The following is a 27,047-nucleotide window of genomic DNA, read 5'->3' on the forward strand; positions in this document are numbered from 1 at the left end:
ATGACAGCTGAGAAGAGCGGGCCCGTTATAAACGGTAAACCAGAGGAAGGCAGGGACCCGGAAGGGTCCAGCTCCAGCCTAGACAACGGGCAGTACAATGAGAGGGGCCACTGGAACAACAAGATCGAGTTCGTCCTGTCTGTGGCCGGAGAGATCATCGGGCTGGGCAACGTCTGGAGGTTTCCTTACCTCTGCTACAAGAATGGAGGAGGTGAGGATGTTTATGGAGAGCATGGACATAGACCAAAGAATCAAGGTGGCAGGAGACGGGTTTGTGTTAGAAAGTTAGTGGAAAAGAGACATAAAAATTAGCAAATGTCATCTTTAATTTCCCGAGCAAAGACATGAGACAAGTTCTCTTTTCTTCTGCCACACTAAAGGAGGAGGTATCATAATTTGATATCCTGCATCATTTCATCCATTATGCACAATCATATCAATAAGAGAGGTGGGTTCCCCTCATTAGACAGCACAGTATGAAAAGGTCATCTTGCATCATGAGTGAAGCATCATAGTGACTTTCATCTGGATACATTTTGAACTTTTACGCTGCCTAACGTTTTATTCTAGTATGCATCAAGTGGTAATCATGCTCTGTATGTGTTTTCCTTTGTGGGCGTAAAGGTGCCTTCTTCGTCCCGTACGTCATCTTCTTCATTTGCTGCGGCATCCCCGTGTTTTTCCTGGAGACTGCCCTGGGTCAGTTCACCAGCGAGGGAGGCATCACCTGCTGGAGGAAAGTGTGCCCGCTGTTTGAGGGTGAGAAAACACTTAGGATTTTAATAATTAAGTAGAAAATGAGAAATGAGACGAAGCGGCCGGGCTGAGGAAACTCGCTTCTTGCAACAGCAATTCATTTTCTTTATCGGTGACTGTTTTCAGGTATCGGCTATGCGACGCAGGTGATTGAAGCTCATCTAAACGTGTACTATGTAGTGATCCTTGCCTGGGCCATCTTCTACCTCTTCAACTGCTTCACCACGGAGCTGCCGTGGGCTGGCTGTGGGCACTACTGGAATACAGGTAGGAGGAGGGAACAGTGGAATAATCCTGTGCATCATTTTTGTTTCCAGAGAAAAGAAAATAGAAAATATCGACACCTAAGACTGCATTAAGCAATCAAAAAATAACAATATGTTCATTGTGTTTTCACAGAGAACTGTGTCGACTACTACGGAGAAAATGCCACCAACATCACAAACCCCAACGCAACCTCTCCAGTGATCGAGTTCTGGGAGTGAGTACATTTTTTCTTGCTTCTCCCCCTTTTTAATGTCATGTTCTGTCATGTTCGTTAGACTTAATGTGAGACTTAGCACTCTGTGTGTACAAAGTCCCATTGGAGAGCAGCATACTATGACGACGGCTTTCATCTCTGTGCGTATAAAGTATTAACGCTCTTATACCATGAGATGGTTTGTCAATTCAGGCAGTGTATCATTGTCTATCATAATGTTGGAAATCGGAGCTTCTGACAGGTTCAGCCGGTTTAACTGACCCCCCTCTAACCTTTCCCCCAATAATTAGTCAGCTCTTTTCATATTTGTGTATCAACAGGCCCTGGTAGGCCAGCTGTCTCCCAGCTAGAGCCATGTGTGTGGCAGCAGATCAGACCTCGTCAGTGTGTAATGCTGACCACACTTCCTGTCTCGCTGCCAGTGGCTGTCTTAACACTACTGGGTCTAACCTCATTTTGTTTCAACTAAATATTCCAGCCGAATGGTTCAATTTAAATTCCAGTGTTTGCTTTTGCCTCTAAATCAAAATTAAGTGACACGATTTTTGTGTGAAACATCAGATTTGAGCCGGCAGCATAACCCCAGAGAAAGACATGCCCGAAGGAAATGGCCAAAGAGCCAAAACACCATGCTGCTGGCAAAAAATAGCAACCAACCAGGGTTTGTTTGACTCATGCCAAGAAACACTGTCATGTTTTGTACTGTACATACAGCAAAAACAGACATCAGAGCAGTTAGTTTAACGAGCGGCATTTTGGCCATCTGTGGATCTTAATGTCGGTGTTCCAAAATAATGTTGCATGATTTAATCGTCCTATTTTTACACTTCAAAACACAAAGCTTATATACTTAAACAAGAGTTTGATAGAAGACGCACAAACAAACACATCCTTTGTATATTTGTGATTAAGTTTGTCCATATCTGCAATTAATATTACCAGTATATCGCTAAAGGACTGATGTGTCTGGACGAGGCACGATGACATATTTTAGGAGGGAAATGGAGTCTTTATTCCAGGAGTCTCTTATCTTATCTTAAATTTTAGACTTACAAAAATCCCCCATGAGTAAAGGAGAAGTAGACTTGCTTTTTTTTGCTAAAACTGACAAATACTCTTTCAGTTGGCAGCACTGTGTTAATGTGACCAGGTAGACAATATCTAACTACTGCTTGCTTAATTCTAGTTTGAACAACACTGAACACTTAAATACTGCTAAATATGACTTTTTTCAGCTTAGAAACCTGAACACCTGCGCTATAAACAGTATGCACGCGAGTTATAACGAAAAAGAATACGCAGTACCCATTTTAAAACCAATTTACATACTGTTGAGAACACACCTACGTGTATTTACACACATTAGCGTTCACATCTTGCCCTCTCGGCTGACCGGGAAGGAGGCACAGGGGGGCTGTGTTGGACCTAGCGTGTGGCCGGCCACCAAGAACATGTCACCATGATCAATGGCTGCTGGTCAGGAGCTCCGGGGGTGAACCCGGTGGCAAAGATTTGGCAGCACCATGTAGCCCTCGCTTCTCATCCTCTATCAATGCTTTTGCCTGGCCACGCTTCAACAAACAGGAAACACACTGTTGATTCACCTCCGCCGCCGACAAGCTCTGATGTCATAATCGGTGTTAGTACGCCCTACATGTTGCACCTACACTGCTATACCTGTAGGCGTTTTAAGTTGTAGATCTGTTAGAGGTCTCAACTATAACAATCCCTTTATTAGATTTTCTTGGCTTGATAATGCTCTACTGCTGAAATTTCAAAATCAAGATCAAGATATTCTCTATTAGTCCCAGAACATCACACACAAACCTCTCTTTTACGGCAGCTGTATATATGGTCTCCATCCCCCTACTGAGATCCACAAACTGAGCATCTAAAGGACAGGAAGGGTGGCTTCGCTAACGTGGGAATAGTGCTAGCTCACATCTGTGGACCACAGCTGGTCGACACAGATTTTAACCAAACAAGGAGGTGAGATGGAGTGAAAAGTGCCTGAAGAATAATCTGCATTATAACTCCAGGGGAACGAGTGGTCACTGAGCGTTCTGCTAAGCTGTGAGCCCAGATTGGGCTCATGGTGTTGTGGTGGATTTGTCTGGTAGCGGTCCAAGTCTGGACTTTATTTTGGCACAAACATGTTGAAAAAGGGCTAAATATTTTTGCCTGACCTATTTTAAGTGGTTGAAAGCAAATCAGACTTCTTCCTGCCTTTTGATGTCAGCCACCACAGTGCAATGGTCCCACCAGCACACCATTGTTAAATGTCCAAGATGGCGACCATGCTTCTATTATGGAGGTCCATCTTCTTCCCAGCTTTAAAACTAAGTGGAGGAAGTCTTGTGGTTGGAGGAGCACTTCTCTCCTCACTCGCAGTTATCAGGTGACAGTTGGGGGGGAAGTGGAGCCACAAGTGGGAAGATTGTTGCCATGCTACCGTCACGTTGTTCAAGACTGCATCCTTCTACACAGAAGTACTTCCACAGTTACTGTCTACAAATTCACAGTCTTACGTTGCAGTTGCATCCTCATCTTCCATATTTCTTCATATATTCGTCATAAAACAGTTGAAATACAGGAGAAGTGTGACCCCGGGAGGAAGTCAAGTCTGTTCAAGTCTGTGTTTGAGCTCTGTCACAGGGAGAGATAAAATTAAAAATGTGAGTCTCTCTGGGAAAATTGGGAAGATTGGCTAGTATGCTAGTTAGCAGCAGGATGGGGATCAGACATTATGCACACAGAAGATGGGTCATGTCATGTCGTCAATGTCGTGATGCTCTTTCAGTCGCTGACAGAAAGTGGATGTATGGTTTGGTCAGGATGGTACTGTGTGATAGGATACACTCATCCTGAGCGAATACTTTTAATAGGCCTTTAATGATGAAAACCAGGTGGTAGTATACAGGGTATGCCAGCTAGCATGGCAGTCTTTTTTAAAATTGAGGACTTGAAGTGCTGTGTTGAGTTGGAGACTGCATTACTTGATATTCCTCAGGGACTTTGGTTAGCCAGCAAAAATGACATCAATATTCATAACGAGCAACCAAGCAAATATTTATTTTTCATCATCCTCCCTCTATGTTTTAACTTATTTAGCACAGATTGTACTTAATCACTCTGAGCAAGAGCAACAGCTAAATGCCTGAAGACTGATCTCGGGGAGACTGTAGAGACTCTACTTTTCATGTTCAACACTGCTTACAAAGGTTCCTACATGTCACACAAGAGTACCGAACTAAACCGTGTTGTAAATCAGTAATCGTCTCTGTTCTCTGTCTGTGCCCAATCAGACGCAGAGTGCTGAAGATATCAGATGGTATTGAGCACATGGGGGGAATGCGCTGGGAGCTGGCCATGTGTCTCGCCCTGGCCTGGTTCATCTGCTACTTCTGCATCTGGAAGGGACCCAAGTCGACTGGCAAGGTGAGACAGACTAATGCACGTTCACTGTTGTGTGTGTTTATGTGTGTGTGTGTTATGCATAAAGCTGTTACCACGCCATCCAACTCACGATGGAGCAAACTGTGTCTGAATATGTGAAACTTAGCTGCAACCGCCGGTTTTCATTCACTGAAGCATTTTTAATTTCCGTCTCACACGCCGAAACATCCACAAGATAAAGCACTTTTCCCCTCTTGTCCTCAAAACAACTCCCTCACAGGAAGCCTCACACATTCCCCCTGCAAATAGACGACAAAGGGGGTGCCTGTACAACCAAACTCTTAACTTTCCTCCCATCAGCCTTTCCATTCCTTCCTCCTCAAGGCTCCTCTAGCAGCTTGAGGAGGACAGTGAGGACTCTGCATCTTTCGGTGCTCAGCAGCCCTTTAAGAAACTCCCCTCGGATTCAATGAGCCAGAAGTAGAGTAGAGGGATAGAGATAGAGTGAAAAAAGAGGGAAGAAAGAGGGTTAGGAGAAAAGAAGGAGAGGTGTGTGTGTGTGTGGAAAAATTAATGGGCTCACATTCTACATGATGGAGGGGGAAAAAAAACAACTGGGAGGCAATGCCTATATCTCCCTGAAGTGTCTTTTGTCTGGCTGTGAAGTAAGAGGGGAGAAGGCTTCTTCGTGGCTGAGCTTTAGCAGCCGGTCCAAGATTGATTCCTGTATTCACTGGAGGAAAGGAGAGCGTTCATGAGGAGCATGCAGAGTATATCCTCAGCCTCCGCCTCTGCTGCCTCTCTCTCTCTCACCGCTATGAGAAATTAACCACAGCTCACTTGTTGCGAGAGAGACAGAGCGAGAGAGAGAGGTGCTTTCTTCTCAACAGACCCTACAGCCCATTCAGTTCCAACTCTGCTAAGCTGTTTGCTTTTGTTGGCCCTGTTTGCCAGCCATTCTCACATTTAAGCCCTCCTGTTAGATTTACGACGAGGCAGGGGCAAGTTTGACCAGTAAATTTGTGGTGGCTTAGATGTTTACCCGTGGTGAGCTGGAAGGAGCATGTGGAGCATCAAAAGTTCATGGAGAGATTGGATATTGTCCTTTTCATCTCCAGAGAGATGGAGAGAAAGAGCGAGGGAAGGTTTAGGATGTGCGGCCGTTTTATTTGACAAATTGAAGGAGGGATCTGCGGGGCAGGAGACCACTTTTCCCACACTTTCCCTGTAGGCCACGTTAGGATTAGTAGAGCTTAGAGCAGACGGTCTCATTACATCTCATGGATCCTTACTGTTCAAACTTTTAGTTCAGATTTAATTTATTTTTTAACTTTTGATTCAGGTTTTGCAGGTGAGGGATGTTCAGTCAATCAAGCTTTAACTAGCATATGAAACCTGTCCCACTTGTCCCCATATTGTAACAACGAACTTCTCTTTACTTCTTCCCCTTAAAAACAAGTTTACATTCATGAAGCAGTTGTACAGTAATGTGACCAGGGTGTGATTGGAGTGTGAATGCCTTTATGAGTGTGTGCTTCGGCCGGTATGTGTGAATGATCCACTTTATCTGCATTTGTAGTATGTGCACACCCATTTTAATGTTGTGAATGAACTGTGTGTGTGTGTGTGTGTGTGTGTGTCTGTGTGTGTGTATACTCCTGTTCGTGCTTCAAAGAACAGCACATTTTCCCACACTGCCAGCATCACTCCTCTGGGCTTCTCCTGTTGAAGAGACGGGGCCAGAGGAGCCTTCTTTTCTTTTCAGGCTCCTGGCCCGGCTCTGTTCTGTCCTGTTCTGTCCTCAATTGGACTTTGACTGGATGCCAGCGAGCCTGGGGATGTATGTTGCCCGCCTCTGCCTTCCAAGAGGCCAGGGTCTTTGTTCAAGGGGTTTCTAAGAGTCTTGAGATGTCGAGCACAGTTCTGCAGAACCTGAATGGTTCAATGAAAGATGGAGTGTTGGTTTGATAGTTAGCAAGCGCTAGCTACTGTACTGAAGGCATGTGTGATGTTCACTATTGTGGAGCTGACTCAAGTGCTGCGCATGATGCCCTACTAGATGTATATATACTGTGTATGTCCTTACATAACATGAGTCCTGCACAGCAGGTTCCAGCTTCAGACTGATTTTAAGTTATACGATGCCAAATGCTGTAAATGTAGTGCTGTAAGCTACGATGCAATATGCCATATGACTGATGTTAAATGTAATATAGTTGATGTTTGGGCCTTCATTACAGGATTAGCACGACCAAAAACGAGTTTGCGGTAACAATATTATTGCAACATCTATAGACAAATTGAAAAAAGAAATCATCATCGTCTTTAATTCTATTTGCTTTGTGTTTAGTTTAGTTTTTGGCAAATAAATTACACTTAAATTACAAGTGGAGGGAGGCGGAGAGAGAGAGAGTCCATAAACGTGCTGGAAAATTCAGTGTATTATTAAAACCATATAAAAATGTAATTCTTTAATATTGTGGTTTTCATCAATATTGGTATATCACAACACCTAACTGATGAAAACATAAAAATGCAGTTTTGAAGAATGCTCAGAAATCTTTGGTTTCCACGGCCTATGATGTCCTATTATTCCTTCAGAATGTGTTTTCTGACATTATGAATTTAGTCATATACAGATATAGCTATATTAATCATGAAAGTCCTCATTTTTATATGTTAACTGGACTGCTGGTGGATCTTTGTATCGTTTCATTTTGAAACAGTATATCATTAGATAATAAACTGTGTCCATTACAACACAGCACAATTAGGTTACGGTTCAATTTAAATGTAATCAACTAAGTTGGTTAGAAGGGATTATATAAATATGTAATGACAAATTCTGTGAAGAAACTCTGTATTCTGCTGAGCTGAATGTCAAGAAATGTCTAACCTGCAGTAGGTTTGTTGATTAGTGTTTGATAAACCCAATACAACACACCAAGGATTAGTTAAAAAGCTTTCATCTGACCTGCCATTTGCAACCTTTTTGTCTTGTGACCCTCTATTATTCTTTTGACTGCTTGTTCCAAGATGTGGTAGTACTTTGTGCAGAACTTGTGAGCAGTTGTACCAGAGAGTAATTTTCCACTTTAAGGAGTTTAAGGAGAGATGAACAGAGGAAACTATCCAGTATAATTAATGATTTTGTGTAATAGCCAAACTGTTGTAAGTTAAGCCTCACCGAAATCTGTGAACCCCCGCTGGTTCATGCAGTTTGCAGAGGTGGCCCTGATCTTGATGTCAGCCCTGCAAGGTGTTTGCTTTTTGTTTGTGTGTCTTTGTGTGTGCAAAAGCAAGACTATCAGCTGTAGTTCTGTCCTCAGTCTTCATCTTCCTCACTTATCCTCCCACTATTCTTTCTCCTCCTTTCTGGACATGTGTTGTTCGATTTCCTGTCATGTCCTCTCACCTGTACATCTGATGAGTGGTTTGTTAATGTAGAGCAGTAAGGATGGCACAAAACAACAAGCCTTTTCCTCCTCAGTATTCTTTCAGTCCAGTTTATCTGATGTCTGTCCCGTAGTCGTGACGCCTTTTTTTTAAAAAAAAGGGGCAGATGAGGAGGTGGCCATGTTGGTTAGAGCCCAACACTGCGACTGTTATTGGCAGGTTTTTGCTTTGGACAGCTTCACTCTTAACTTTTTTGAATGTACTATATCAGCTTATGTAAGTAACAACTCATGGAAGTTCTGACAGTGACTCAGTGTTTTTCTGTGATCTGTGCAGAAATTAATACTTCAAATCTGTGTATGTTCTTACCTGCAGGTTGTGTACGTCACAGCTACGTTTCCTTACGTCATGCTGTTGGTCCTGCTGGTCAGAGGAGTGACACTGCCAGGAGCATACGATGGCATCAAGTTCTACCTCTACCCGGACATTTCGCGTCTCTCTGACCCTCAGGTAGGCTTGGACTCACTGTATCCCTCTTCACCTGGTTCAGAGGTATAAAGGATGTGCCTCCTTCAAAAATACCTGAAAAGTAAGAGTGACACCGAGACCTGCAGGTAAGAAAAGTCACAGGTGTTGCTATTTTAACAATCATGGCACCTGCAAGGAATTTTGATAGTGGAGCCGCCTTTATTCGAGGACTATGATCAGACCTCCTCCCCTTTTGAAAGTAACCAGGGGGTTAACACCTGTGACTTTACTCCACACATGGTGTCACTCCCTCAGCTCAGTGTTCAGCAGAAAATATGCTGATGTTTACAAAACACTCTTCATCCCTAACTTAGTTAAATTACTTTACTTTCACAGTTCACTTTGCATATATTGTTAATAGTGTATTGTTAATTTTTCTATATAGTGTTTTTAATATTTTTGATTCTTACATATGTAGATAGAAAACCATTAGCAGCGTTGGCTAGCCATACACTAAGTTTAGGCTGCTATGGCTCTTATTTTACACTCACCAACACCAAAAATGAAAGTGAAAGCGAGCAGTAAAGCTCTGACCTCATTGCTGGATAAGGGATTTAAATCACAAATCAGAGAGAAGGGTGGGATTTCTTCTATTGTGTGTATGCAGAGCAGCTTTTTTTGGAAGCCAGCTATTGAAGGCTAGCTGACAGGCTAGCCTCGTTAGTTAAAAACACCTAGGTGATTATCTTAATGATCAAAAATGCTAAAAACACTATATACAAAAACAAATGGCAAACTATTAACAATATATACAAAGCGAACTGTGAAAAGGGAAGTATTTTAATTGAGTTAGTAAGAAAAAGTGCTAAGATGGCTTTAGAAGTATACTGTAGAGTTGGCAGCTGAAGCAAAAGGATGTGTGGTTTGTAATTGTGGAAGTGGAGAATAAAAAAGAAAAAAGTTGTATCACACATTGGCTGCAATTGTCACGTATCAAGGTTGCAGAAGCTCTTGCTGTCCTTGCTGCATCACGTCTACAAATACAGCTCTATACTGTGGCTGGTGCCACATCAAGGACATCCTAACCTTATATTAAATATCTTAAATACTCAAACATAATACATAGCTTATTTTACCTGAACTAGAAAATACTGTCTCTCCCTGTACTGACTCCCTTGTTTATATCGTTACTAATGATTCAGGTATTTCCAAATGGCAGCTTAAGGCAGCATGATGCTTATTTGATCATTCGAATCAGTCTGGTCGCACTGTGATAAAACTGTAAAACTGAAAAGACTGTTTTTGTCAGTTTATCTGAGAGAGGAAGAAGATACTAAAGTAAAGCAGGAGGGGTTAAAGACACGAGACTCATGGGGATAAATTTATACCCCTGCTTCACGCCCACCTGTCTGGAGCTGAGTAGCTGCCAGGGGGACAGGTGGTGTTTTTTATTACTGTAATGCGATGGGGGATTTTTTTTACACCTTGTTTTTGCACTTTATTGCACCACAAACCCTTTCACATACAAAGTAGAGGCAAAACAACTGCTTGTTTGGCCTTTTAATGCAAACAGAAGCTGTTTACCAAAAGGTTATTGCGGCAAATTTCTTAAAATAGATAATTCTTTCATTAGTTATGAACATTTGGCTGCATTTATACGTCCCACTGCTAGCGGTAGGAATACTACTACAGCTTAATGTGGAGTCACGATCATCATAGCAGAGCTGGCACTTCAATGCCAGTGATGGGAAGATCAGGGGTCAGGTATAGTTAGCTTTCAATACCCAGAGGGGTTGAAAGATCAGGATTTGAGGCTAATAGAGGTGGCGCATTAATATATAACTCATACAGATGGACAGACACACACTCGCACACACACACATACACACACAGAGCAGACTCCTTGACCTCGTCTGGAAAAGGCAGACAGCTCGGGTCGCTAAGCAACAGTGCAGTAGAAAATGTCAGTCGATGGGGTGTCATGAAAACGTGAAGAGAGATAGATGAAGTGTTGGAGTGAGAAAGAGAGAACAGATTGGGATGGAAAGACAGACTGACAGACAGGCAGGCAGGCAGGCAGAAAGACAGACAGACAGACAGACAGACAGACAGACAGACAGACAGACAGACAGACAGACAGACAGACAGACAGATAGATAGATAGATAGATAGATAGATAGATAGATAGATAGATAGATAGATGCTGTACACACTTTTTTTAGTATGACTTGATTGTGTGTGTATGTTGGGCATTTAAACAGTTTATTACGTTTCAGTGAAGTTTGTTTTCACAGTTAATTAAGATAACAAATGTTAAAAAGGCACACGTGCATACAACTCTCAGAATTGACCGTTCATTCAACCCTCTCCCCGAACAGTGATTGTCCAATCAAATTTTAGCAAATGTAACGTGGCACGACATAACTGGCACACTTGGTGGTGTTGACGGGACTGTAGTAAGAGCTCTGCAATTAAACTGTCTTTCTTGTTTTAGCCTTAACGAAAGCAAAAACACAAGAACGAAACTGTAAGAAAGAGATTACACAGCGTGTTTGTCTGCTCTAATTTAAACTGCTAGCATACCAAGCTAACCAAGGGCCAAGGAGTACACTAAATGTCCAGTGTGTAGGATTTAGGGGGATCTATTGGCAGAAAATGTAACATATTACTCATAATTATGTTTTCATTAGTGTATAACCACCTGAAAATAGAGCAGGCCCTCTTCCATGTTTCTACAGTAATCCAGAACTGACAAACCAAATACTGACTTTAAGAGAGGCCTTCCACATTTTTAAGCGGCCATAATGAAGGAGGGTGAGGTGAGGGGTATTCAGTTGGTTGCTATCTGCAACCTCACCAAAGGATGCCAACACATCCTACACACTGGTCCTTTGAGATAGCATGTAAAAGATTCTTGTTTTGAAAAGAGTAAGCTGCAAACAAAAAAGTGAATCAGAGACCGTGTTCTCAACCAACTCACGAAGCTAACATAATTTGTTAGTTAGTTAGCTACCGCTGATAAAACCTACTGACAGCTGTTGTTTGACAGGCAGTGACAGTTGTCAGGTAAAAATGAGGGACTGCTTTTGTCTAAAATCAAGAACCACGTTGTTTCAAAAATAACCACAGTAAATTTGGCATTGTTGTAAACAACAACTGCAATCACCAACTGTAGTATAAGCTTATAATATAATATGTAAAATGAGCTTTTATTGGGATTGCAGTAGGATTGATGTTGTTTTAGCCTTACCAAAACCAAAAACAAAAACAAAAGAGCAAAACTGCAACCTTTTATTAGATCCTTGTTTTAAAAAGAGTAAGCGGCAAACATTAAAATGTTGGCTGGACACGATGTTCTCAACCAACTCATGGAACTACCATAATTTGTTAGCTAGCTACAGTTTTTAAAAACCAGCTGGTGACAGGCAAAAGTGACGATTGCAAAGCAGAAATTTGTCTAAAATCAAGAACACTGCTCCAACACTTTTTTTTCTGCAAGGAAGTGAGGAAATAAAATGATTACAGTTTGTATAATCCATTTGAAAATCACTGCAGATGCAATCAACACGTTGACATTTAAGGTGTGCTGATTGATTCACGACGTCAACTCATGCTTTGAGTAACATGCAACATTTAAAGCTAGGTCGTAGGAGCGCTCTGGTACTTAAACAAATAGCATTACACCGCTGGTTTGGACACGGTGTAAGAATCAAAGCTGGTAACTGGAAAGAACTGGAGCTGGTGGTCGATGTCACCAGCGTAAAAGACCTAGCTCAGACTGGTCAAGCTGGTTACCAGCTACAAGCTCATGCTGGATTTTCCAGTCGGGATGTGCTGTCCAAGAGCATAAAGCTAATATTAGGAGCAGCGATGCCGACATATCACACCTTTTATACTTGGTCCATGGGGTAATAACATTAGTTCCTCAGTAGAAATTTAGTCAGTCTGTAGCAGCACAGACAGACATGCCAGTCTGTTTCACACAACTTGTTGGCAGAAGCAGCTCCTCGTGGTGAGAAAAGGTGAGAACATATAATATCTTGCTATAATCCGAGCTTGGATCAAAAACTGCAGCTATAAAGACTTTATGAAGCCTAAAACATATTAACTCTTGATATAACTGGCTGTCACCAATTATTTTTCACATCGATTTCAATGCAAAAAAGTAATCCCATAACCTTGTCTTTGATTTAATGTTTTTTTTTAATGTAATAGGCCGTCCAGCTGTGGCTCAGTGAGATGATCGTTGCATCTGTGACTTTAAAGTTAAATGAAAGAGAAATAGTAATACGGACAGACGGTGAACGAGCGAGACAAAAAAAAGGATAAACAAAGACACAAACAGAGGCACAGAGCGTGTGAAGGAGGGTGATAAAGAAGCGCTGCTGTTTGGCAGAGGAAGACATTACTTCTGACACCGATGTTAAATTAGCTTCCTCAGGGACAATCAGGCCTCTGTGCTGTTCACCAGGCGGTGTGGAGTGTGTGTGTGGCTGTCAGACGCTCTTTTTACACCCCTGAACTTCATCATGCCTCCCCTATTCTCCTCTTTCCTATACCTTTCTCCTTCTGGCTGTCTCCCCCATTCTCACCCTCCACCCTGCACTGTGCATTACCCCTCCTCTCCACACTCTCACACTCCCTGTCCTGTCTTGTTATCTTTCCGTGCACCACAGTATAACTGAAAATGCGTTGCTATTTGTGTCTTTTCCCCGGCCACTTCAGTGCCAAAGCTATGGTCTCACCAGTGAAACCTATTGTCTAACTTTCCCTTCCTTTCTTATTTCCAGCATCAGAATATGTTCTTCCGTTAATATCCAAAACAGCAAGGCCTAGGATATTGTTGTCTGGTACCGTCTGGTGCCCACACAACAGATTTGTTAAAAGCTTATATGTTCAGGTGCAGGTAGTCCCTCCAGTATTTGATGTTGAGTTAAAAAATTGCAATAATTGATGTTTTTCCACTTGGGAGAAGTCCGATATTAGCTCTCCTTTTAGCAATGTTTTCAGTTTTTACCAATATCTGACCCTTTAGCTGTTCACCTACTAGTCATTTTCACCGAAATCAACGCTTTTAGAGTATTGAGAGTGAATTCAAAAAGTAAAGTTGTGGCCTGTAGTTCCACATTTTAAAGCTTTGTAGGGTTCAGTGTAATACAGAGTGTTAACTCTTTCGATTTGTCACTATAAGCAACTCTTTTCACCTAGAGGTAGTTATGTGATGCATTGTTGAAATAAAAATATTGGTTATAGCTGCTTTGATAAAAGCTTCATCTGCCTTTATGGAATTGAAAGAGAAAGTTGCATTAGAGCCAGTTAATGTAAAGGTGCAATGATCACTCATCATATAAATACATTCTGTACAGTAAAATCAATATTGTGCACACTGACCAATACCATATTTCCAGTGAAATGAAGAAAATTGTAGAAAAGCAATTCTCTACACCAGTGATTCCCCAAATGTGGGCTGCGGCTCTCCAGTGGGCTGTAATGGTCCTGCAGATGGGCCGCGAGAGGTAAATAAAATAAATTCTTAATGCTCAATGTTATGGTTTACGTTTGAAATTACCATAAATATTAACATATTTAATGAGAACTGATAACAAAAAAAGGGAGTTAGATTTTTTATTTTAAAAATCCCATATTGTGTTTAAGTTGCCACCAGTTAGGCGCCACCTAAATATATTAACCTGCACCCAGCGCTGCAAATTAAGGTCAGTAGGGGAACACAGTTCCAACAGGAGGGCGCCATTATTCGACCGGGGAACAAACATCACTTCAATGATGGGATCCGAGTTGTGATTAACAGTTTGGGTGGGCCCCAGAAGATTTTCCAATTACAAATTGGGTTGTGTTATTCTTAAGTTTTGGACTGGCTCCTCTACACGATATCCTGCTATGTTGTGCCTGCTGTCATTCAGTCTTTTCTTTTCAAGTTCAAGGCCTTTGCACTCTTCTTCTGTAGTCATCCATCCAACTGTCTCTGTAGAGCAACTCTGACTGACAACTTTTACTCGACAACCACATCCCTCCCAGGATACTTTTCGATCTTTAATCCAACTTTTGTGCTCATCCTTTTGTTGTTTTCTATAACAAATTATTAATAATAATTAGAATTAATAATGTAATTTTACTCTTTTTATATACTGTCAGACGGTCGCTCAATTCACTGTTTAACAATTTATTCTATTTTATCATCGTCTTCGTCATGATGGACTTTGAAAGTCCTAGTCTGCTGTAAAGTAACTAGTATGAACATCTGTCAGATAAATGGAGTTAAAAGTAAAAGATTTTCCTCTGAAATGTAGTGGAGTCCAAGTAGAAACTGACGATAAATAAAGGTTAAATTAAACTAATTGTTTGGCTCCAAGGTGAGCAAGTAAAAACTAACTGATTAATTTCAGCCAGACATATTAATGCTGCACTTCACCTATTAATATCCAACACCTATGGATCCCCTTTATTAAAAGCATGGGACGTGAGGAGAACCGAGAGTGGAACATTTACATTACAAGAACACTACCTTACAGCCAATGGCATCCAGCTTTCACGCAGTAGAAACATTTCCTGGAGCCACAGTCTCAACATAACCAAACACAAGCCGGCCAAATTAGGCACAACATCAACAAGTGATTCTCTCTGAGCCTGGGCCTTTAAGGTTTCCCTGCGCTGTGCGGCCATCAGCCGAGGGTGAACTAAAGGGAACATTAATGAACATTAGGAGAGAAAGGCCTGTTCTTCCACAGGAACAGTCCTGTGTTTGTGAGGTCACAGAAGTTACCGTGGTTACTCCCAGGAGGGAGCGAAGACCGTGCGTTTGTTAATTGTTTCTCGGTGGGGAAATGAGATTAGTGGCTGAATGGTGATGTGAGAGAGTTTTCAAAGAGCCATGCTGCATTAAGTTTGAATTCGCTAGCACTCCATGCTATCCTGCAGGTTCTGGGGTCCACTTCTGCCCTGCAAACTAGTTTCATGATTTTACCGCTGCCTCAGTGAAGAATCTTACATGTGTAAATCCCCATGAAGCCCATAAATAGGAATACTGTGACTCGTTGCCACATTATGCCTATACAATTAAATACACTGGGTTAAAAAAGGTGAGACAGGTTTGCATTTTACTTTACCCAGGGAAGTGCACGGACATTTTGAGGGGCTATTTCTCTAACTTTGAAAAAAAAACCTTACCTTACCTGATACAGCAGGACAGGTTGCACATTCTTCAGATGCAGATGTGGGGATTTTTTTTTTAACAGGTCATCATGTTGGTCCTAGCATTTATTATTTATCATTTATACAACTTTAAAAGAAACATCCGGAGCATGAAGCCAAAAAAAGTTTGACATCCCGGGAGTAATGTTAACGTGATCTTCCACATAGCTTCCACATTGTGGGACCATAGATGTCCACCGGCCAAGCTGACTCACTTCGTGTATTACCCTTTGATAACTTGAACAGGGATAAAATAACTTAATCGTATGGCTTTTCTGGACTTTCCAAATGTTATTGGAATGAATGGACCAAATTCTGATAGTGACATTTTTGACAGTTAGAAAAACATATCAACTGTTTTACAGCTGCAATGTAAGCTAATAGGAAAAGGTCTTTCTGGGAACCTGTGTGTCACGTGACGTTGTATAATTTCCCAGCTTGGCCACTGAGCCAAAATGGCTATAAAGTCTGGAACACTTCCTGGAGGCTTTTGAGCCGACAATGGCAGAATCACAAAGTTTGGATGCTACAGTGTTATATGACAGTGGGCATAGGGCATCGCTTTTCGTCACTTTTTTTCCATTCTTTCTTTGTGTCTTTTTTAGGGCTCTTTGTGTCCACTAAACTCAGAGTACAGTTGAGGCTGATGGGTCATAAACCAAACTACTTGATGAAATTCTTACCCGATAGTTTTGCTAAATGAAAAAATCTGGATCCCCAAATTTATTGCAATTCATACTGAGGGGAACATAAATGTCTGTCCCAAATTATTTGGCAATGTATCCAATAGTTCAAGTCATCTCACTAAAACCCACAAATTAGTAACTTTTCAATTTTTTTATTTTTTGACCCGACAACTAAATTCTATTCACTTCCATTGACTACTTTCAACCACCAATAATGTTTAACATTGGAAATGTAAAAAGTTTGCAACGTTTAAGTAAACCTTGTATTATACCGTAGATGCCCTCTGTTATCTCCACCAAACAGTAGACAGGAAGTGAAGCGAAATATGAATATTTAGGCAGTGGAAGACTTTGTATCTACTTTTAGGATGTTAATCCATGATTCATGCTGCTCCACTGTGTGCCTCTCAGAGGGGAAGAAAATGGTTGAGCTGAGCCATAATTTCATTATGAAGTCACTCAGATGATGAAAATCAGGTAGATGAGGGGTAACAAAAGAGAAGTGGGGTTTCATTAGAGAAGATAAGAAGTCACCTCTTGACATATCATGGTAATCTCTCGTAATAGGGAAAGCCTATTCAAGTCATTGTAATTCTGTGATTTCATTAATTAAAAAAAAAATCTCACAAAGTATTCATACTGTCAGTGACAATAGGCTGAGAAGCATTGATGAAGTGGAAATTAAACTGTAAGCTGGATCAAGAGCGTGACAAATTATCAGATACTTGAGAACAGTCATTCCCAGAGTTAAGAGTGACGCAGCCTGATTTGAAATTGGAAAAATCTGTTTTGGCACAGCCAAACTTTTAATCTAAAGTATTTCCCTAAAAAATGTCTTATTTCAGAAACAACAATTCCTTGTGAACGTGAGCCTGAGGCAAGGCAGTGCAAATCAATAATCCACCCGCCTACACAAAACAATCTGTAATCATGTATTTCTTTCGACACATGCAAGTTACAGTTCCCCATCACTGCCGCCATACAAGATATGCTCCGATGTTGTGTTGAGGTCTGTTCCCCAGTTAAATAATGTTGCCCTACTGTTAAAATTATGCTCCCTGAAATGCCTCTGAATGGTGCAGGTTAAAGTCATTAGATGGCGCTATCAATGGGAAACAGACTTCAACACGTCAGATAAAAACAGGTCAGATAAATGAAGAATAACAGATAATTGAAGTTCCTTGTTTTTTCAGTTCTGATTACTTTTTTGAATGTAAATATTTAATCACACATATTTTAAGCAAATTTCAAACTTAAATATGAAACTGAAAATTTAAAACCTTTATTTATTGCAAATGACCTCTCGAGGCGCACCTGCAGTACCTTCACGGCCCACCAGGGGGTTGCGACTCACACTTTGCGAACAAGCACCCAGTGAGAGTGCCAGGCATTGAAGCCAACTTTCATCGTGGCCAAACTGATTTGCCAGACAGAGACTGTCCGAGACTATCAACAAAACACCAGATGAGCCAACATCATTCTGAAGTATTATGTTCATCCCTCTTGTACAGTTAGAGACCTCTTCTGGCTGCTGGGGGGAAAAAAACATGTGTTAGTTGTTTTTACTTATATTTCTCACCCATATCTATGTGTACTGTACGTTTCAGGTATGGGTGGATGCGGGAACCCAGATCTTCTTCTCTTACGCCATCTGCTTGGGCTGTCTCACTGCTCTTGGAAGTTACAATGCCTATGACAATAACTGCTACAGGTAAGAATGTAATGTAGTGATAATGACGGCTGTCGTTAAATTCTGTATCACTGTATGAACTAGATACTTAACAACATGAAAAATATAAGAATACACGTAAATTTGTTTGTAAGACTGGATGGATTAGCCAATTCTTCATTATTTCATAACATGTCTGTGCATGTGACTGTCTGTGGCAGAAAGTCTTTGTCAGGGCTGACAACAGCTCTTACAGTAAGTGTGATCTCTCTCTGTGTCTTGCTCCTCAGGGACTGCATCATGCTGTGTTGTCTGAACAGCGGCACCAGCTTTGTAGCAGGTTTTGCTATCTTCTCTGTGCTGGGTTTCATGGCCTACGAGCAAAATGTTCCCATCGAGGCCGTGGCAGAATCTGGTGAGAGAACAACATCAGCAACAACATACTTTTTAATAGAAACCATGGGCCCACACTACAGAACATACTGTATCTAAATCAGATACTGTAGACTATAGGGGGCCTGAATCTTTGTCTGCCCATCCACCATATTGTGCTAAAATGGATAAACATAACTGGTTATGTAACTCCACACTCTTCACCTCGGCTCTTAGACCACCGCTTTATGATTTATTCAAGTCGGTATGAATGATTTAGTGAATGTGACAGAGCAAGAGATTTGAAATGTTTTTCTCAGAGCCTGGTGAGGACAGAGGTTAATGTTTTAACAATGTGTTTCTGAGGGTCTGCCACCAATTCTCGGTGTTAAAAAAAGGCAATGACCATGCCAACTTTTATTTTGAACCAATCAGTCTTATTTCACAACAGTATCTAGTCTCATTCATGTCTCTTCAGATCAGATATAGTGCCACTTTGATAAAGGAAATGGTCCTGGCTATACTATGGTATTTTCACAAAACAATAAACACCCTAATAATTAAGCAGGCATGAAAAAGTTAACGAAAAATGTTTTAATAGGAGAGAAAAAAGAAGAAACCTTAGGAAGAATGACACGAAATGAGGTCAGGGATGTAAATGAAACACTGAATCATAAGTAACAGTAATAATGACAACAAGGCAGAGCTCAAAGTCACAACAAGAGAGTAGACTGTGGTACAGATCAGTCTAAATTATACCAGTGGACTAAGGCCCATGCTGCTGTGGACTCCTGAAACAGGATTGTAAATCTATAGGCACTGTCAATTACATGGCTAGTAGTCCTACGATCAGCTGATGACACAAAACATAAAAAAATGGAAGAGAAGCTTAGAAAGATCTAAAAGTGAGCGCTTTAGTCTCCCCTTCTCTAATAAGACTCTAATAAGTGTGTTTTTGTGATGCAGGTCCTGGTCTTGCATTTATTGCATACCCCAAGGCTGTAACTATGATGCCTCTGTCTCCACTGTGGGCCTGCCTCTTCTTCATGATGCTCATCTTCCTCGGTCTGGACAGTCAGGTGAGGATAACTGGCGTGAGATTACTGAGGTTTTAGAGAATCTTTCACTTTATAAACCCTTAATTGACCTAGGTAGATGTGAAAATATTGGTAAAGCAGCACGGGGACTTAGGGGTTAGACTTAAATAAATCAAAGGAAAACTGATGATTTTAAATGATATGATTTTAAATCCGTATTTCAAATCCAAAAACATCTTGGTTTTATTCTTCAGGTAAAACCAAGTATGTTTATATTGACATGTTATTTAATTGTGAGTTTAGTTCAGTTGTTTTAATTTTGTGAACCCTAAATGCAACTTTGAGTCATGTAGGCTGTTATACGAGTCCAATGACAGAATAATCTTCACATTTATAGAAGTAATCACTTTTTTTTTTTATGTTCCAGTTTGTGTGTGTGGAGAGTTTAGTGACAGCCGTGGTGGACATGTACCCAGAGACCTTCAGGAGAGGCTACCGCAGAGAGCTGCTGATTCTGGGCATGTCTATTGTCTCGTTTTTCATAGGACTCATCATGTGTACAGAGGTAAGACTCAGCTGTAGTTACATCTGAGTTAAAGGTGACACGGGAAGTTTTCGAATTAGGCATAAAAACAGTGCGGCAAGAGTGACTTGTTGATAATTATTTTTATAGCCGTTGTTATTTACTGAGCAGACAGGAAGTAATATTCATGAGAAACGAGAAAGAACAAGCAAAAGTAGAAAGCTCGCCAAACTACACCAAATGACAAAATGAAAGTGGTGCTATAGTGAATGCATCATACTGCTACAATTGTACTTTAATTTTGAGGAATGAAACAAACAAGTCAATAGATGTAGACAGGAGGCAGACAACGTAATAGTACAGAGAGAAAATTACATGTTTTACTGACATGTCCTGTCAAGGATGTGATGGCTTTACCTCACTGACTTTTACATCGAATAAGATATGCTCATAAAATGCATTAATGTAGGTTATTAGTGACTAAAACCAGGTGGTGACATTAATGTACGGCTCAACGTTTTGCACCAGGATAGCTTTGAAACAACAGCTACAATAATTTGTCAAATTTGTGGAAACGTTGTGTTGATAGAACAAAGTTGCAAGGTTGTGCCGAAGTCACAGGGATTGGTTGAATTTGTGTAAAAGTTTGCGATCACAACATTGTAACTTCCTGGAGGGATCGATATACTGTCAAAGTTTCTTCAACCTTATTTCTGGGGTTTGCTGGTTGTCTATTACACATAAAAGCTTCGGAGTTGGAGTTGGACAGTTTTTATCTTCACATCATCTTTATGTTTTTATTTGTAGACATGTCATCATCATCATCATCAGTATCATCAACACAATTACCATCACCATCACCACCACCGTTTTACAAGTCTGAGATGAGACCCAGCCAGGTATATCCTAGATCCACTATTCTCAAACTGTGGTACAAGTACCACTGGTGGTACACGAGCTCCCTTTAGTGGTACCCAGAGGAATCCAACATATGTTTTTAAAAATGAAAAAAGTTACATTATCAAAATACTGCAGAGTTTTACAATTAAACAACTTAACATGAAGTCTAATTTAAAATAAGTTTTGTTTTTCCGATAATAGTACTGTATTTTGTAGTCACGTTCATGCACGCCGCACGTATACACTATATATCATCCATGATTAGCTACGGACTAAACAACACACTGTGATAGCATGAACAAGAGGAGGATATTTCTGAGCTGAAGTTGTCGCAGCACGAGTGTTTGTGGCTGCTTAAGTTGCGCTACTTAAGCGTCAACAGCACCTGGTAATGTTAGCAGCAAACATCGCAAGATAGCAAGTTGAATAGTGTAAGCCTATGCTTAAAAAAAGTTTGAGAAACACTGTCCTAGATTGCTGGCCAACAGTCCATATGCTAGTGTATCCAGAGTTATAATGTGCTCAGCACCTTCTGCAGTTTATAAAATAACCCAGAGATCTGTTGAACTGGACTCTGTTTTCAATCCTAAAGGTCTGTGTTTGAGTTATCCATCTGGAGCTTCATTCATGTCACCAGCTCTGCTGTGCTTTTAGGGACTTTCATCCTTATGTAGTAATAATGGAAGAGAATCTGTTTCCTCATAATATCAAGAAGTCTTTCATCCACTAAAAGCTTTTCATGTGTCCATATGCACTGCTCTTCATCCACCCCCACTGTAAAGTGTACTGCACTGTTCTCTAGTGGCCCATAATGGCCATGAAACAGGGGAAAGGAACTATAATGCAATATTAAAGTACACTACTTTCTCACTTTATATAGACAGCTGCATTGTCCAATGATGTGACCTCTGTTTGTCATTCCCTGCCACCATAACACAAAAACTGCCTATTTCTCCCTTTGCTTTTGCTTGTCTTTCAGCATCACCTACAATCTAGACACTTTGGTCTTTTCTACCGCCAAAGAGACATCATGAATAATGTGTCACAGGCAGCTCAGAGTAGGAGTGAAGCACAGTTCAAAAGGTCCTCTGGGAGTGTAGTTGAATACCTCGCTGAAGTAGTGGCATAAATGGCACTGAGACATTTGGATGATATTCTTAGCTGTTTACGGGTCGTTTAGAGCTGTGATGTAACCCCACTCTGAGATTCATGTGAGATTGTATTTATGATGAGCCTTTTAGTGGGACCAGATGAGTTATCTTGAGTGGAGGTACGATAGGTAGAGTGGATTATAAAACATGAGCACAAAGGAACTTGTAAAGGGGTAGTTTGATATTTGGGGAAGAAGCAGTCTGATTAATATCACAGTGAAGAAATGCTCTGTTCCAAGCAAAGTGTTCGCATCAACATGTACTTTAGGTACCAAAAGTACTCATTATTCAGGATGACATATTTCAGAATACTATACGCTGTAAAGTAGGATTACTGTTATTGATGCATCCATGTGTAATTATATTGCAGCTGGTAAAGGTGGAGTTTAATTTTAACTATTTTATTTACGGCTGAGTAACTTAATCATCACTAATCATCATAATACACCACTATTTGCCGAATATATATTAATCTGAATCTGCAAGTAATTAGAAAGTGGAGCCTGACCGATTTATCGATCGGCCAATATTAGCCTATCACAGATATGTTGGTATTAGCGTATATGTTGTCGTATATGCCTGACAATAAGTTTATTGCAAAGCTGTAAAATATCCTTTCTCCAATACCTACAAATCTGTCTTTTTGTTTCTGTATATATTCTGTATTTTGTATAAGAATATCGGCCCATATATCAATATTGGAATGTTGTGACTCCCCGGATATCAGTATTGACATCGACACCAAAAATACAGTATTGGTTGGGCTCAACTAGAAAGTTAAGATATCAAGTAATTGTTGTGGAGTAAAAAGTACAATATTTCAGTAAAAGTATTTAAATGTCGTGTAAAGTACAAATAACTCAAAAATACTCAAGTATAGCACTTGAGTAAATGTGTTGATACCACTCCAAAATCCGTCTATTCAAAGCTGCAGCTAGCAGCCGCTTAGCTTAGCCAAGTCTTTGTGACGTTGAACTGTACAACTGCTGTCAGAAACAGCATGTTCATTTTCAACTTAAGAGCTAGATAGGTCTTTTTTCTTTAACTTCAGGCACAGCCAGCTAGGCTATCCAGCTACTTAGACTGATGAAGTGTACAACGACTCCTTTTACGTCCAGGATTACGTCACTTTATAATAACTATCATTAATATATGGTACATTTATAGTTAATTAAACTTCAGTTAACAGTTATTTTACTGTTAACAACAATGAAATGTTTTATAAACTATTTTTAAGTAATTGTTTATTGTAAATTTTGTTTCTACCACACTTCTCTTTAAAATGGACCACTTTGGCACAGTGTGTAGTTGGGGTTTAAATATCCCACTATAGAGTTAACATGCACAACAACAAAACTATGTTGGTTTTATTACAACAAAACTTAGTACTGGGAGCCTCTTGAGGAAACAAACTGGTAATTCTCAGACAAAACCTAATTTCCAGTCCGGATTTAGAAATATCAGTGCAGAGTTGCTGTCTACATCAGTTTGTTACGAAATCAGTCTCTGACAACCAAATCAAACACACCTGAATCATTTTATATTTGATGTGATCTAAGCGAGTCTGATGCTCACATAGAGGCTGTGACAGAAAACTGACACCTGTCTCGTCCTATCAGGGAGGGATGTACGTCTTCCAGCTGTTCGACTCGTACGCTGCCAGCGGGATGTGTCTGCTGTTTGTGGCCATATTTGAGTCCATATGTATCGGCTGGGTGTACGGTAAGATAACTGGCACAAGAGCTCTCAGAGAAATGTGTGTCTTTTGTTCCTTAAGCTTGTTACGTCACATAAGAGAAGTTGGTCTTTTGTCAACTGTACAGCTGCCACACATTTACAGAAAAGCAGGCCGTCTTCTCATGCTTTTACCCTCCTCACTGCAATCATATTTCTTCTCTGCCCTCTGCTGGAGAACGGCCTCAAACACATGCATCATTCTGTTACACAAGGCACAAAAGTCATTTTACTGAGATATAAAAAACATTATTACGGCATTAAAGCAGTGTGAAATGTTGTCAATCAAACATAGTGCCTTTTTTTCTGTGCTGTCCTGCAACAGACATTTTATTCCCTTTCCATGTGTTGCTGTTGCTAATTTGCTGCCTAATTTAGACGACAAACTCAATTTTAACGATTAAATCAAGAATTCTTTACATGCAGCAAAGCAGAATGATTGCGTCACAGAAAGTTCCAGACAACATTTTATCCACATCTAGTCAGCAGCTCTGCTCAGACACACGCTGTCAAAATACATCAGTCGCATCATTATTTTTGACGTCACATGCCAAAAACTCTGAGTGACACTTATTTGCGTTTCAGGTAGCGACAGATTCTACCTAAACATCGAGGACATGATTGGCTACAAACCTGTCTTCTTCATCAAGTGGTGCTGGATGATCCTGACCCCGGGCATCTGTGCTGTGAGTCTCACTGCACACACAAAGTCAGACAACAAATCATGTAGATGAGCACGATGGAGGACAGACAACATTCAGACGACTTTTTCATAGCCATCACATGGATTCTGCATTTCAAATTAAGAGCAGTATTTAGTTAACTGTTGAATTTGTCTTTTTAATTCATCTTGCAAGATAATTTTCCAGATAAGTTGTATCTTGTACCTGTTTCCATATAGCCAGACTTTATTGTTTTGGATGTATTTTTTACATTTTTCTTAATGAAAGCAAAAACACTGCAAAGAGAAAAAAACATTTATGCAGCCTTGATTGACACTTGGTCTTTGGTCTATTTTCACATGAATGAGACGTGAAGGCTCCTTTGTGTGTGGCCCTACATTTATTAGACCAGCCTTTAACATCACTGAATACAAAGTATGTGATTTTTATTAATTCATGTCAATTGTCATCTGCTTCAGGGAATTTTCCTGTTCTTCCTGATTAAATACAAGCCGCTGAAGTACAACAACGTGTACACCTACCCCGACTGGGGCTACGGTATCGGCTGGTTCATGGCCATGTCCTCGATGGTCTGCATCCCTCTGGGGATGATCTATATGATCTGGAAGACTCCCGGCACCTTCTCTGAGGTGAAAACACACACAAGCACAAATCTTACACTTACACTGCTTACACTGGTCACTTAAAGGCTATTTCCACCAATTTTACAATTTTGATCATTCTATTTTTAATTATTGATAATGAGTTGAACAGTCTTATAGGAGCAACCTTACAAAAACTTGCGCCTACATTACCCACAATGCAGCTTAGTCACTACTACTGCTACTTTTTTCACATATGCGGTAGTACTCCCCAAGACCTGTAAACACACTTTAATATGTAAAATTGGTTTCTTTGACTTTTGAAAGATATATATAAGCGTTTTCTTCTTCAAAAGGCATTGCCCATTTTTGTAGAAACTACAGTTACTGTATGTTTGCACAGGATGAGCAGCAACCTCCACCACGTTCCCGAAATGTAACGCTGTCTCAGATATTGTTAAAATGCATTGTGGATGATAGGTGTTCACAGCCTAGTCAGGAAATAGATAACAGACCAGGCAGCCAGGTAATTGGGCACTGTTCAGCTTTCATCCCAAGCAAGTTGTTATAAAGATAATACAAAGGCAATCTCTAATACAAAGCAGGTCTTCACTCTTGTTCGAATACAACAATGGGCTGTGTGACCTTTTGTTGTAGTAGAATAGAACAGACTTTCATTTTCAGTAGTAAAGACTGAAAAAGCAGAACAACATTAGCTGTTTTTACACTTCAAACATTAAACCTGTATCTCCTGAGCGGTTTTATCGCTCCCATCTGACTTTCTCTGAGGGATTGTGACACAGTTGGATGACCTCCCATCGTGGCTCGAGGGAGGATCAAATAAACAAATTACAGGTTTCTGATATGAGATGATCAGTAGGAGCCTCTGGCCTTTGCAGACCTGAGACAATAAGAAGTAGAGGAATGATATCAGTGATGTTTTCCAATAGATTGCTCTGATTTGGTTATATGTGTGTTTTAACAGTAATACTAATATATTGTTAGAGCTTTATGTCTTTTATGCAGTATATTAATATCACAGTGGCTGTTCAGTTGGTTAGCAAGCTATCTGGCTAGTTAATATAAGGTTTGTCAAATGAAAGAAATACTTAGATAAATGGTATTTATAGTATCAAATCAAATATGTTATGGATCAAGCAGAGTGTCTGAATTCTGTTTCATTCACGTGGTAACTCACGACTGAATAACAAAGAATTCAGCTAAAATTGTCTAATATCTGTCTGTGCAAATCAGATGATGGTTAGTTGATTTTACGCTGCCACAAAAGGCAGATTTACTGATTATGTCAACAGATTAATTGCTGTCATAGACATTTCAATGTTGGATAGATTTTTTTTTGATGCTTCTTTCAGTTAATTTCAATTTCTTGATGCTATTAGAAGTAGTGTTGTGGTGGAAGAATGAGAGATAACCTCTTATTTCTGCCTGCAGAGAATGAAGAAGCTGACGACTCCCAGCAAGGACCTGAAGATGAGAGGGAAACACGCCGCCCTCAGTCCTTACGCCGCCAACGATGCCAAACTTAAGGTTGATGGGAAAATATCCACCATCTCAGAGAAGGAGACGCATTTCTAACCGACCAACCGCCTGACCGACTGACCGGCTGACAGACCAAGCTGCCTGCCACCTTCACAGGAAGTCCAACAAATACAGCAAACAACAACGACAACATCATCCACCGCTACACAAAACAGGAGATGAAAGAATGACTCGGAGTGTTATTTTTGTTTTGTAAAAAAAAAAAGAAAAAAAAAGGAAAAGTTATCACATGATTATGTAGTCTGTTTCTGTTTTGCACAAACTTTGATAACACACTTGTTGTTTTCAGTTAACGTTGTGACTAAAGCAGCTGTTTCTTTCTTTTCTAACCATTAACGTTTAAAAATCTATTTGATGACGTACGATATGTGGTTAAAACTTGTCCTGGTACCTTGTCAGTACTGGTCACACTAGTGTCTGGGCCTTTAGAGCAATACCAATGTGT

At 40.4% G+C, this 27,047-nt stretch overlaps 1 protein-coding gene across 1 annotated transcript; it reads left to right on the top strand.

Moving 5' to 3' along the window:
• slc6a11b (solute carrier family 6 member 11b) lies at positions 1 to 26,638 on the top strand. The gene is made up of 14 exons (XM_073468339.1): positions 1 to 211; positions 625 to 759; positions 883 to 1,023; positions 1,156 to 1,237; positions 4,543 to 4,675; positions 8,405 to 8,539; positions 18,000 to 18,103; positions 18,352 to 18,476; positions 19,400 to 19,512; positions 19,898 to 20,035; positions 23,664 to 23,766; positions 24,364 to 24,464; positions 24,920 to 25,090; positions 26,495 to 26,638. The coding sequence occupies exons 1-14, from the start codon at positions 1 to 3 to the stop codon at positions 26,636 to 26,638; spliced, it is 1,836 nt and encodes a 611-aa protein (XP_073324440.1).
• Positions 26,639 to 27,047: the final 409 nt, after the last annotated feature.

This window comes from Pagrus major, chromosome 6 (assembly GCF_040436345.1).
Source record: "Pagrus major chromosome 6, Pma_NU_1.0".
NCBI classification, from domain to species: domain Eukaryota; kingdom Metazoa; phylum Chordata; class Actinopteri; order Spariformes; family Sparidae; genus Pagrus; species Pagrus major.

Excerpts from the sequence above, each read along its gene's own strand:
- slc6a11b (XM_073468339.1), top strand. The coding sequence starts at position 1 with ATGACAGCTGAGAAGAGCGGGCCCGTTATAAACGGTAAACCAGAGGAA. Across the intron at positions 8,540-17,999 it reads CGCGTCTCTCTGACCCTCAG|GTATGGGTGGATGCGGGAAC; the intron begins GTAGGCTTGGAC and ends TGTACGTTTCAG. Across the intron at positions 25,091-26,494 it reads CTCCCGGCACCTTCTCTGAG|AGAATGAAGAAGCTGACGAC; the intron begins GTGAAAACACAC and ends TTCTGCCTGCAG.